At 61.9% G+C, this 11,524-nt stretch overlaps 1 protein-coding gene across 1 annotated transcript in view; it reads right to left on the bottom strand.

Annotated features, from left to right (window-relative positions):
* Positions 1 to 1,875: 1,875 nt before the first annotated feature.
* Positions 1,876 to 11,524, bottom strand: part of MUC5AC (mucin 5AC, oligomeric mucus/gel-forming) — a 45,199-nt gene continuing 35,550 nt past the window's right edge. The window contains exons 38-56 of the mRNA XM_054524087.1: positions 10,052 to 11,407; positions 9,590 to 9,789; positions 8,897 to 9,071; positions 8,196 to 8,446; positions 7,886 to 8,069; positions 7,283 to 7,520; positions 6,523 to 6,701; positions 6,121 to 6,208; positions 5,875 to 5,978; positions 5,686 to 5,717; positions 4,958 to 5,129; positions 4,593 to 4,694; positions 4,293 to 4,330; positions 3,593 to 3,715; positions 3,398 to 3,496; positions 3,093 to 3,212; positions 2,820 to 2,889; positions 2,615 to 2,729; positions 1,876 to 2,140 (exon numbers count right to left, since the gene is read on the bottom strand). Of these exons, the coding sequence (XP_054380062.1) occupies positions 1,876 to 2,140; positions 2,615 to 2,729; positions 2,820 to 2,889; positions 3,093 to 3,212; positions 3,398 to 3,496; positions 3,593 to 3,715; positions 4,293 to 4,330; positions 4,593 to 4,694; positions 4,958 to 5,129; positions 5,686 to 5,717; positions 5,875 to 5,978; positions 6,121 to 6,208; positions 6,523 to 6,701; positions 7,283 to 7,520; positions 7,886 to 8,069; positions 8,196 to 8,446; positions 8,897 to 9,071; positions 9,590 to 9,789; positions 10,052 to 11,407 (3,911 nt within the window). The remainder of the gene's footprint in view (positions 2,141 to 2,614; positions 2,730 to 2,819; positions 2,890 to 3,092; positions 3,213 to 3,397; positions 3,497 to 3,592; positions 3,716 to 4,292; positions 4,331 to 4,592; positions 4,695 to 4,957; positions 5,130 to 5,685; positions 5,718 to 5,874; positions 5,979 to 6,120; positions 6,209 to 6,522; positions 6,702 to 7,282; positions 7,521 to 7,885; positions 8,070 to 8,195; positions 8,447 to 8,896; positions 9,072 to 9,589; positions 9,790 to 10,051; positions 11,408 to 11,524) is intronic.

The raw sequence follows: 11,524 nt of genomic DNA, 5'->3' as shown, positions 1-11,524 counted from the left end.
TTATTCACTCATTCATTCACTCATTCTCTCACTCATTGCTCATTCACTTACCCATTCGCTCACTCATTTACTCATTCATTTAACTCACTCATTTGCTCACTCACTCATTCATTCATTCACTCATTCACTCAGTCTGTCACTCATTCACTCACATACTTGTTCACTCACATGCACTCATTCACTCACACATTCACTTATTCATTCACTCACTCATGCACTCACTTATTCACTCACTCATTCACTTACTCATTCGCTCACTCACTCACTCATTCATTCATTCATTCACTCAGTCACTCATTCACTCACATTCATTCACTCACATTCACTCACATGCACTCACTCACTTATTCACTCACTCATTCACTTACTCATTCGCTCACTCACTCATTCACTCATTCATTCATTCACTCATTCACTCAGTCACTCATTCACTCACATTCATTCACTCACATTCACTCACATGCACTCACTCACTCATTCACTCACACATTCACTTATTCATTCACTCACTCATGCACTCACTTATTCACTCACTCATTCACTTACTCATTCGCTCACTCACTCACTCATTCATTCATTCATTCACTCAGTCACTCATTCACTCACATTCATTCACTCACATTCACTCACATGCACTCACTCACTCATTCACTCACACATTCACTTATTCATTCACTCACTCATGCACTCACTTATTCACTCACTCATTCACTTACTCATTCGCTCACTCACTCATTCACTCATTCATTCATTCACTCAGTCACTCATTCACTCACATTCATTCACTCACATTCACTCACATGCACTCACTCACTTATTCACTCACTCATTCACTTACTCATTCGCTCACTCACTCATTCACTCATTCATTCATTCACTCAGTCACTCATTCACTCACATTCATTCACTCACATTCACTCACATGCACTCACTCACTTATTCACTCACTCATTCACTTACTCATTCGCTCACTCACTCATTCACTCATTCATTCATTCACTCATTCACTCAGTCACTCATTCACTCACATTCATTCACTCACATTCACTCACATGCACTCACTCACTCATTCACTCACACATTCACTTATTCATTCGCTCACTCATGCACTCACTTATTCATTCACTCATTTATTCACTCATTCATTCTCTCACTCTCATTCACTCACTCTCTGTGTTCTGAACAGATGCATCCTGGACTCTAGACTGCAGCCAAGCCCTCAATGACCTCTGCAGGGTGGTGGTCTCTTCTTGGAGTAGATCCAAGCTCTGGCCTCTCCTCTCTGAGCAGATGGACACTGTCCCACCCAGCCCACAGAGGCAGCAGGGCTGCCCAGTACTGGGTGGCTGGCCTGAGGTGTGCACCCCACAGGGCCCTGGTTTGCCCCCACCCTATTCCTGGGTTTTATGAACAATCTCAAAAAATGCACAGTCCACAAATTGCAAAATGCTCAAGTGTATTTATGCAACAGATTGGCCGTGTCCTGAGGAGGGGAGCGCAGGCTGAGGGCTGAGGTAGGAGTGAGGTTCTTCCTCCTGCAGCCACCAGGCAGCCGATCACCACGTCCAAGCATCACTCCTGAGACCCTCAGGTGATGCTCAAGTCCCCAGAACAGCAGGCTGGATACATGGCCAGAGGAGCCTGGCCGGCCCCGGGGCTGGTCCTGAGAGGTGGCTGCAGGCAGGGTGGGTAAGGGCCCCTCCTCCAGGCAGCAGGTGACCCATAGCCCACACCCTCCACAAGAAAGCGGGCATGGACAGTGTGTTCAAAGCTGCAGCCACCTGGACAGGGGCACAAGTTCCACTGGCCTTGGAAGCCAAGCTCAGAGGACATATGGGAGGTTCTCCTTGGGGGTCAGGAGGGCGGCGGTGCTGGTCAGTGGATGGGGGACACTGGGACGCCTCCCTCCCAGCTCCCACTCTCTGCCTCCTGGCTGTGCTCGGGTTCCTCCTCCTCCGAGTGCTGGGTGTCGCCTGGCGCAGGGCACCGCCGGCCCATGCAGCCGCACTGTTCCACCTCGGTGTAGCTGAAGGCCCGGCTGGAGCCGTCGGTGCAGTGCAGAGTCACATTCCTCAGCGAGGTCCGCAGCTCCTGGCAGCACTGGCACCTGTGCTCCACCATGTTGCCCTCGAGCGAGTACCTGTGGGCAGGGGCTGCTCAGCACCAGCTGCTGCGCAGGGGCCGCCCCAGCCTCCTGCCGCAAGCCGGCACCGTGCCAAGCTCCAGGCGGCCTCATCATGTTCCCTGCTCCTGGAGGCCTGCTGCCAGTGTCTGACAACCAGCTCTCCTTTGCCAGTTCCTCAGGCACCAACAGTCCCACCAGGGCCGACTCCAGCTCCGTGCTGATGGGAGGGAGGGAGACCCGGGGCAGCTGCGGCAAGCTCCTGGCGGAGCTCAGTAAACAGGAGAGCGTGATGCCGACACAGGCTCTGGGGCTGTAGTTACCCCGGCCCCACCCTTGCCATCTCAGGACCCCTTTCCCGCCTCACCCTCAGAGCCCTTTGCCTGGCCCCTCATGGTCCTGCCCCTCGTCTGTCTGGCACCCAGAGCCCTGGGGGCCCTGACTGCACCCCACAGCCAATCGCATCTTCCTGCCTGCTGCCCAGGCACGTACATGGAAGAGCTGTCCCCGCAGTTCCCCCGGCAGTAAGCCAGGCTCACGGGCTCCGAGGAGCTGCAGCCCTGCTGCTGGATGATCTGGCTCCTATGGTACACAGCACAGGTCGACTCTGGGGAGGAACACAGGGTTTAGGACCAGCCCAGCTGCTCCTGGACCTCTGAGGGTGGAGCCCGCCCCGCCCAGCAGGCTCGGCACTCACGGTTCTGGTATGGGGGCAGGGGCGGCGGGCAGAAGCGGCAGCAGCCGTCCTTGCTCATGCGGGCCTCGTCCTGTGCCGACAGAGGGGGGCCCTCAGTGCCGAGGCGCTCGGCGGCCCCCGCAGAAGTGGGGGACGGGGACATGGGGCCAGGCTCAGGAGTGGACAGCCCCAAGCAGGAGGGGGTGTCTGCTGGCGCGGCAGGGATGATCACAGCCCCCCCAACCCGTCTGGGGGTGAAGCCCCCTTGGCTGGAGCGGGGGTCCTGGACCTCACCAGAGAACAGCTGAGCGGGGGGCACGCCTTCTTTGTGGTGACCACCACGAGCCCGTCCCAGTGCTTCTCACACTCATGGGTCACGCAGTGGTTCCCGGGGTCTGACCAGGTCTCGCCGGGCTGGAGGGAGGCCAGGCCCCAGGGTGAGTGACCCTCCCTCCATCTGTCCCTCTATCTGCACCCCAGCCCGTGGGCTTCCAGAGAGTCCCCAGCCTCTGCCAGACGCATGCCTGGCAATGACAGGTCCCCAAATGCCCCAGTGCTCCCAGACCCTGCCCTTCCTCTTTGTGGCAGCCGCCACTCACGTAGAAGAGGTGGGCGGGGCTCTCACTGGTGTTGGTGACACAGGCGACCTGCACACAGGTGCCACAGCACTGCCCGCTCTTCTCCTGGTACTTGAAGCCCTGCGGGAGGGATGGACATGTGGCCAGAATCTAAGGGACCACGGCCTCCCCGGGAGCCAGGGCAGGGTGGGGGCGGGGCAGGGCAGGGGCGCTCACCACAGGGCAGTGTGTGTTGCAGATCTGGGTCTCACAGCTGACCACAAACGCGTCTGACGGGGGGCCGCCCGGCAGCTCACACCTGCAGGTTTCACACAGGCTCGAGGAGACCACGGCACCGGGCTGGGGAGAGCCAGGGCAGCAGACGCTCATGAGCTTGGGTCCTGGGGAGACCCACCCCTGCCTCCCCACTGGCTTGCTGCCCCTACCTTCCCAGACATCCCCCTCCAGGCCGCTTCCTACCAGGCCGACCTGCACCCCTGGGGTGACTCCTGGTGGCACCTCTTGGTGCAGAGGCCACAGCCCAGGGTCCCCATCCCTAGGGCAGAGCCCGACGCTGCACCCCCATGGATGGGGTGCCCAACAAGGCCACACACTCTGCAGGGCCACATGCTCAGCCGGCTCAGGACAGAGCCATGGGATCCAGGCCTGGCTGCGCTGTGGTGCCAGGAGAGGCAAAGCCCCCGGAGCCCCCCGGAGCCCCCTGGAGCCAGGCACGCCAGGGTGTAGATGTCCATACTTCCGGGACCTGGGGCTGACCTCGGGCCTCAGCCACACTTGATAGTGGGCTGTGTCTGCAGAGACTCGAGTCCCTGGCCCTGGCCGGAGTTGGCAGTTGCTCCAAAGTCTACCTGGGCCTCAGGGTCAGTGGGAAGCTCCGTCCCTGCGGCTGAGGGGGTCTGAGCTACGCGGCTCTTACCTGGTACAGGGTCCCGTTGATGCTGCACACTGTCCAGCCTGCCCAGGAGAAGACAAGCAGCTGCACCCCCCGCTGCCCACCCTCCCCCACCCTCAGCATTCCCACCCCTGCAGCCTCCTGGGCACCTCATTCCCGGGCTCGCCACTGCGGTTTGTCCAGCCTCATCCCTGCGGAAGGCTCAGCCCACAGCCAGAGACCGGCGGTGGACAAGCCGCAGGGGCATCTGGTTATGGCCCCCCAAAATCCCAGGTGGAGACCCCAGCCCACGGCCCCTGACAGGGCCTGGTCCAGGCCACTCACTGCAGTTTTGGACCGGGCAGCAGGCCCCCTCCTCGTAGGTCGGGATCGCGCGGGCGCCCTCAGGACAGCCCACGGGCGCGGGGCAGCGGCTGGTGTTGCAGGCTGCGGGGGCGGGAGGGAGGCAATTGGGAGTCTGTCCCCCGCCCCCTCCCGAAGGCCTACCCCCAGGGGTCTCCAGGATTGCAGACCGCCTAGACAGCCCACTCGGGGTTCTCCAGATGAGGCTGTTGCAGGAGCGGGGGAGGGGACACCCTCGTAGGCACTGTCCCCAGGTGCACGCCCCAAGGCAGCAGCAAAGGCTGGGCCGAGTGGGCTCCGGGTCACCTGCCTGCCACGTCATACCCCCCACCCAACAAAGGGCTTACCGCAGCTGTACTGGGGGCAGCACTGGCCGGCCTGTGGGGCTGCAGGCACAGGCACGAAGCCGGGCAGGGGGCAGGCAGGGGGCAGCGGGCAGAGCTTGGGTCGGCAGGTCAGCATCCACGTGGCCGCCTCACACGTGCACTCCTGGCAGTCCATGCTGACGGTGTGGCCCATCTGCAAGGGAGGGGACTGAGGTCCAGCATCCGCAGTGGCTCCACCCAGGGGTGCAGCAGCCAGGCCGGCTCATGCAGTGCCGGGGCGGCCAGGTGTGGAGGCCGTGTGGCCTGCAGCTGAGGACTCCACAGGAGTAGGGCTTCAAAAGTGCAGGGTAGGGCCCAGGGATGGGCACGAAGCTCTGCAAGGTGGGCAGGCTGTGGGGTGACTGGCCTGCGCCCCCTACCTCACACCTCCACAGTCTCGGCTGGGCAGAAGGGGGGTCCCAAGGAAGGGAGGAGCACAGCCAGCCTCGGGGCCGGCACCCACAGAGCAACACCAGGACAGAGGCCCCGGCACCGTCCCTGATGCGGACAGAGTGGGTACCTGGGAAGGGAGATCCTGAGTCTTTCTGGGAGCCTGGCTCCTCCCGCGGCCCTTTCTCTGGGCCACTGGCAGGGAGAGGACACCCCAACCCCTGAGCCCCATCTGACCATTTCTGGGGCCAGTATTCCAAAAGCCTCCCTCCTCGGGCTCTTGGACCCCAGTGCCCTCTTGGGCCATGCCTGCCGCTCACCTTCACCGGCTCTCCGTGGGGCCCCAGACACCCTGGAAGGAGAGAGATCTGAGGTCACTGGGGGGTCAGCCGCCACAATAGGGGCGAGGGGCAGGGTCCCATATTGGGGCCGGGGCAGACCCCAGGACCTGGCCAACAGTCACAGGCCCAGTCCTGCCACACCCCCCAGCCCTGGCCTGGGGCACATACTGGGGCAGCCCGTGGGCACGCAGACTTGGGCACTGGTGCTGAAGAGGGTCATGCCCTCCGGACAGAAGCAGCCTTCGGTGATGGGGCCGGCCTCCGGCAGAGCCCTGTGGAGAGCATAGGGTTGGTGGGTGTCCTTTTTCCCTCCGGGTGGGAAGGGCCCCAGCCTGGGAGTGGGAGATGCAGCAGGAGGCTGGCGGCTGGGTGGCTCCAGCAGCCCATGGCAGAGCCAGGAGGGAGGGTGCCTACCCGAGGCTGGCGCTGTCGTTCCCGTAGCAGTAGGAGGGGTTGCTCGGGCCACAGGGCTGGTACACCTTGTCTGCTGGGCAGGTGAATGCTGTGGGGAGGGGAAGCCACACCTGAGAGGGCGGGAGGGCACCCACCCAGAGCAATGCGGGCCGCTGGGCACCGACATCTGCTCCGGAGCTGCCCGCAGCCACCCGTGGGCCTGGGCCTGGCTACGGCCTCCCACACCCCGGTGCCCTGCCACGGGCTTCCCGATGTGGACGCCCTCCTTTCTCTCCAGGGAACCGGGTGCACTCTGCCCTGGGGCTGCCCCCTCCTCCTCCAGGTCCCACCCTGATGGTCCGCCCGGCGTGCCTGTGCCCCTCACAAGCGACTTGGGACCCTGAGGACAGTGGTGGCACTCACAGCACATGTGGTTGGTCTGGCCTCTCCAGTCGATGCAGATGTCTCGGGACGCGCAGAGCGCCGCGTACAGCTCCAGGCTGGAGCACACCACATCCAGCTCGGTCATGTGGCACTGGTCGAAGATGCAGCCCTCATAGAACGGCAGTGGGGGGATCACGGTGTGGCACGGCTCAAAGACCCTGTGGGAGGGATGGGTGGGGTGCTGGGTGCAGCCTCTCCGGCCACCTGCCTGCTCTACGTCAGGCTCCCAGGCTTCAGGGCAGTCCCCAGGCGAGGCGAGTCCCATAGCAGCCGCCAGTGTGCGGCCGCCCTCCTGTGTCCCCGGACAGGCTCCTTCCACACATTCTGTGTGCTTGGGGGCTGGGGGTGGGGGTCCAGATGGCATCATCCATTTATTTCTGCAAGTTCTTCTTCCTGGCCTCCCCCCCACCCCTGCCCTGCAAACCTGGGAGCTGCCTGGGGGTGGTGACTGATGCCCCCGTCCATACACCTGAGCCAGCAAAGAGCCTCAGAGACGGCCCAGCCGGCCAGCCCTGGAGACCCCTTGGCAGCATTCCAGCCACGACCACCCCTCCCCGGCACCCGCCCCTCCCCAGCACCCACTTCTCCCCAACACCCGCCCCTCCTTGGCCTGTGGCACCAGCAGCTCTCGTTTCCTCTCAGGAGCCCCCTGAAAATGCGCCTCTTCCTCTCCAGCCCTTGGAAGGGTGGGAGGTGGGGCGGCGGCACTGACCCTCCCTCCCTTGCACCCAAGTCTTACTTGCTCAGAATCAGCTGGCAGATGGGTGATGGCAGGCACGGAGCAGGCGGTGTGGTGGGCCCGACCGTGGTGGACCCAACTGTGGTGGGCCCGACTGTGGTGGGCGTCGGGCGAGGCCCGTGGCAGGCTGGCTGGTCGGGGGTGCTCACGTTCCAGAGGCCGGACATCTCAGAGCAGGAAGCGACCACCGTCCCCCTAGGCGTGCGGCACTCATCCTTCCTGTCGTTGGTGCAAGTGCCTGGGCAGACGCGGTGGGGGTGAGGCTGCTGGACAGCAGAGCCGGCCGGCCGGCCCCACCCCCCGTGGGGCTTGGCACCCCCAGCTGGGGCGCAGGACCCTGGCGTCTCAGGGTCACACTTTGGTGGACTGCAGCGGGCCCTGCCTGTGCCTCGCTGTCCCCCGAGAACAACCCTGGGAGAGTCCCCATGGTACCGGGGAGCTGCAGATACCGGCAGGCGTAAGCCTCATGCGTGTGGCCTGCGCTCAGCAGAGCAGCCAGAAAGCGGAGACACCAGCACACGCGGCATGCGGCGGCCTCGTCCCTGCCCAGCACCCCCCGCCCCCGCGAATGCCAGACGATGCCCGGGAGCCCTGTAGCCTCACCGCACTGGCCCTCGGTGTTGTTGGCAAACTTGCTGAAGGGCACCTCCACCGAGAAGATGAGGCCGGAGAACATAACCTGGATTCCCAGCTCCGGGATGGTCGCGTACATCTTGATGCCGATGCGCGAGACCACGATGCCGTTTTTCCGGAAGCCGGGGCTGACCACCTTGTTGTTGAAGATGATCTGGACGCAGGGTGCAGTCGACGGGAAATCAGAAGGCAGGGGGGCGGGCGGTCAGCCGCTGCTCAGGCTCTTGCCAGGAAAGCCGCGTCCCCCACCCCCTCCCTGGCACACCAGGCGCGCCCCCACCTCGTTGGTCATCACCCCGTGGACTGGCTTGCGGGTCAGCACCACGCGGTCCTGGTGGTACTCCAGGATGATGGACCTCGGGCAGGAGAGCCCGTCCTCCGCACCGCAAAAGTAGTTGTCGACGAGCACGCGGAAGTGGCCATACACGGGCACGATCTGCTGCACCAGCACGTACGTGCAGTTGTTCAGGAAGGTGTAGTAGGTGCCGTCGAAGGTGATGTAGTGGGGGTCACCCCAGCCGCTGCACACACCTGCCAGGCCCCAGGGGCAGCCTTACGGGCGGCTCGGGTGGTGGCACCATGGCCCTGGGGCTTCCTCTCAACAGGTCACATCTGTCCCTGACCCCCCACCGTCTCGCCTCACAGGGCGCACGAGACCCTCCACGTCATCAGAACACACGTGGCCAGCGTCTGCACAGAGCTCCATCCAGCGGGTGCTTGACAAGGCTGGAGCGAGGCAGGGACAGACCCCTCCACCTTCTCCAGCCAGGCTGCTCTGAGGCTCACAGGGATTCACTTAGCACCCCTAAGGGGGGAGGCTCAGCCCCATGCAGCCCCGCCTTGATGCTGGGAAGTCCTTCCTGCTGTCCCACCCAATTCTTTTCTGCTTCAGCCAAGCCCCCTCCTCTGCCCCACCCATCTCCACCTGGGTGGGGAGTGGCTGCCCTGGGTGCCCCGGCTCCCGCCTGGCGCTCCACTCACACTGGCACTGGTAGTGATGGCAGCAGCCATCTTGGTCAGCCACCTTCACGGCTGGGTAGCCGTTGGCACAGGTGGGCTTCTCCACCGTTGGGCATGTGCGCGGGCGAAGGGAGATGACGTTGTTGCCCTCACAGGTGGCCTCGGAGCAGTTGGGCGTGGCCCAGGTCTCACCTTTCTGCAGAAGCACAGAGACCTGCAGGGTCTGGCCTCTCCCGATTTCCGGGGCACCCCTTGGTTCTCGGGGTCACAGTCCCGAGAGTCCCGTGTGGGCACAGGGGAGGGTGGCTGTGCCCCAGTCTCCTTCCCGCCCCACCCTCAGCACCCACCCCAGACACCAAGCTGGCCCGGGGCAGGGGCCTCTGGTGTGGGAGTTGCTCTTCCCTGGGCTCTGCCACACTCTCTGGCTGTGCAGCTGGGGCCACAGCCTCATCCAGCTGCTCTGGCCCTGGCTGTCCTCAGCACAGCCTCAGCCTTGGGCCCCACACACCCAGTGTCTAGAAAGCACGTGCCTGGGAAGTCCAGGGGGATCAGAGACCCCGGGCTACATACAGCACGGCCCTCTCCTGACGGCCAGGCCACCTCCACTAGCGCCAGTGACCTTCTCAAGACCTTGCAGCTGAAGACTAATTGCAAAGACATTCAAGTTCTGTAGGGGCCCCTGAGCCTTCAGAAGGGTGAGAAGTAGGGGATTACCTTTCTGGGGGGGACCGCATTTGGGCATCCCAGTTCAGTGACGGGCTCGGAGGTGGATGTCAAAGGGGACGTGGCTGGGGCAGGAGGCAGCGTGGTGGACGGACAGTCACTGTCAACCCCTCTGACCACTTGGCAGTCCTGGCTACACAGGGCATAATAGCAGTGGCCGGCGAGGTCTCTGTGTTGGTATATGGTGGATCCTACAGGAGGAAGGGACATGGCAGCCTTTAGTGGAGTCCTGCTCAAAGAAGAAGGAAAAACCTCTCAGTGAGCCAGAGGGGAACTTTCTGCCACCTATGTAATGGGAAAAAATTTCAGAGAATGCCAGCAGCCACTCTGTGACAATGAGCCTGTGCCACAAAGAGCAGAGACTCCTCTCAACTCCATCACAGCTTGGCGTTCATGGATGAAAAACTGACCAGGGTGAGCTCAGAAACAATTGCACCAGAAACACTCACGAACCCGCAGGGTAGAGCCGGTCGGCTACGTTGCAGAAGCAGGTTTGGGTGGAGTAAGCCACAGAGCTGGATGCCACGGAGGTGGATGCCACAGAGCTGGATGCCACGGAGGTGGATGCCACAGAGCTGGATGCCACGGAGGTGAAAGCTACGGAGGCGGATGCCACGGAGGTAGACAGGGAAGGATACAGGGCATTGGTAGACGTCTCATATGGGGTCACAGAGGTCACCGGGCAGCCTGTGCGGGTCTCGCAGCAGAGCACACGCACCTCGTAGTTGAGGCACATCTTGAAGGGTCCCTGCTGATCCTGGTTCCGGCACACCAGGCCCTCTTCGTGGCTGCACTGCACCACCTGGCCCAGGTGTTCGATGCTCACCTCCGGGTGGCTCTGGGCTCGGCACTGGAGCCTGGTGATCTCCTCCGGTCGGCGGCAGATTTTTTCCCCGCTCCTGATGATGTTGTTGTAGGTTTCCTTGTCCCCACCGTGGGGTCCAGGAGATGGGAAGTCCACGTCGAACCACTTTGTCCAGGTGCACCGGGGATGACAGTCACTGGTGACTGGTTGAGGGTGGGTTGTCTTGGATACAGAAAGATGGCTTGTGCTGGTCTTTGAAACAGAGGTTGTGCTGGTGGTGGGAACAGGGCTGGAAGTAGTTCCAGGACCAGAAGTGGTGCTGGTTGTAGGAGCAGAGGTTGTGCTGGTGGTGGGAACAGGGCTGGGAGTAGTTCCAGGACCAGAGGTCATGCTGGTTGTAGGAGCAGAGGTTGTGCTGGTCTGTGGAGTGGAGATTGTGCTGCTTGTAGGAGCTGAGGTTGTTCTGGTTGTAGGAGCAGAGGTTGTGCTGGTTGTAGAAGCAGAGGGTGTGCTGGTGGTGGGAACAGGGCTGGGAGTAGTTCCAGGACCAGAGGTTGTGCTGGTTGTAGGGGCAGAGGTTGTGCTGGTTGTAGCAGCAGAGGTTGTACTGGTGCTGGGAACAGGACTTGGAGTAGTTCCAGGACCAGAGGTTGTGCTGGTTGTAGAGGCAGAGGTTGTGCTGGTGGTAGGAGCAGAGGTGGTTCTGGTCGTAGCAACAGGGCTGGGAGTAGTTTCAGGACCAGAAATTGTGCTGGTTATAGGGACAGAGATTGTGCTGCCTGTCAGGGCAGAAGTGGTGCTGGTTATAGGAGCCAAGATTGTGCTGGTTGTTGGGGCCGAGGTTGTGCTGGTTGTAGGGGCAGAGGTTGTGCTAGCTGTAGAAGCGGAGGTTGTGCTGGTTGTAGGGGCAGAGGTTGTGCTGGTTGTTGGGGCAGAGGTTGTGCTGGTTGTTAGGGCTGAGGTTGTGCTGGTTATAGGAGCTGAGGTTGTGCTGGTTGTTGGGGCTGAGGTTGTCCTGGTTGTAGGAGCAGGGGTCGTGCTGGTTGTAGGGACAGAGGTTGTGCTGGTCTGTGGAGTGGAGGTTGTGTTGGTTGTCACCAAAGTGGTTGTCCTGGATTTCT

This window comes from Pongo abelii, chromosome 9 (genome assembly GCF_028885655.2).
Source record: "Pongo abelii isolate AG06213 chromosome 9, NHGRI_mPonAbe1-v2.0_pri, whole genome shotgun sequence".
In the NCBI taxonomy this organism is placed as follows: Eukaryota; Metazoa; Chordata; class Mammalia; order Primates; family Hominidae; genus Pongo; species Pongo abelii.
This window is presented reverse-complemented; position numbering and strand designations above follow the sequence as displayed.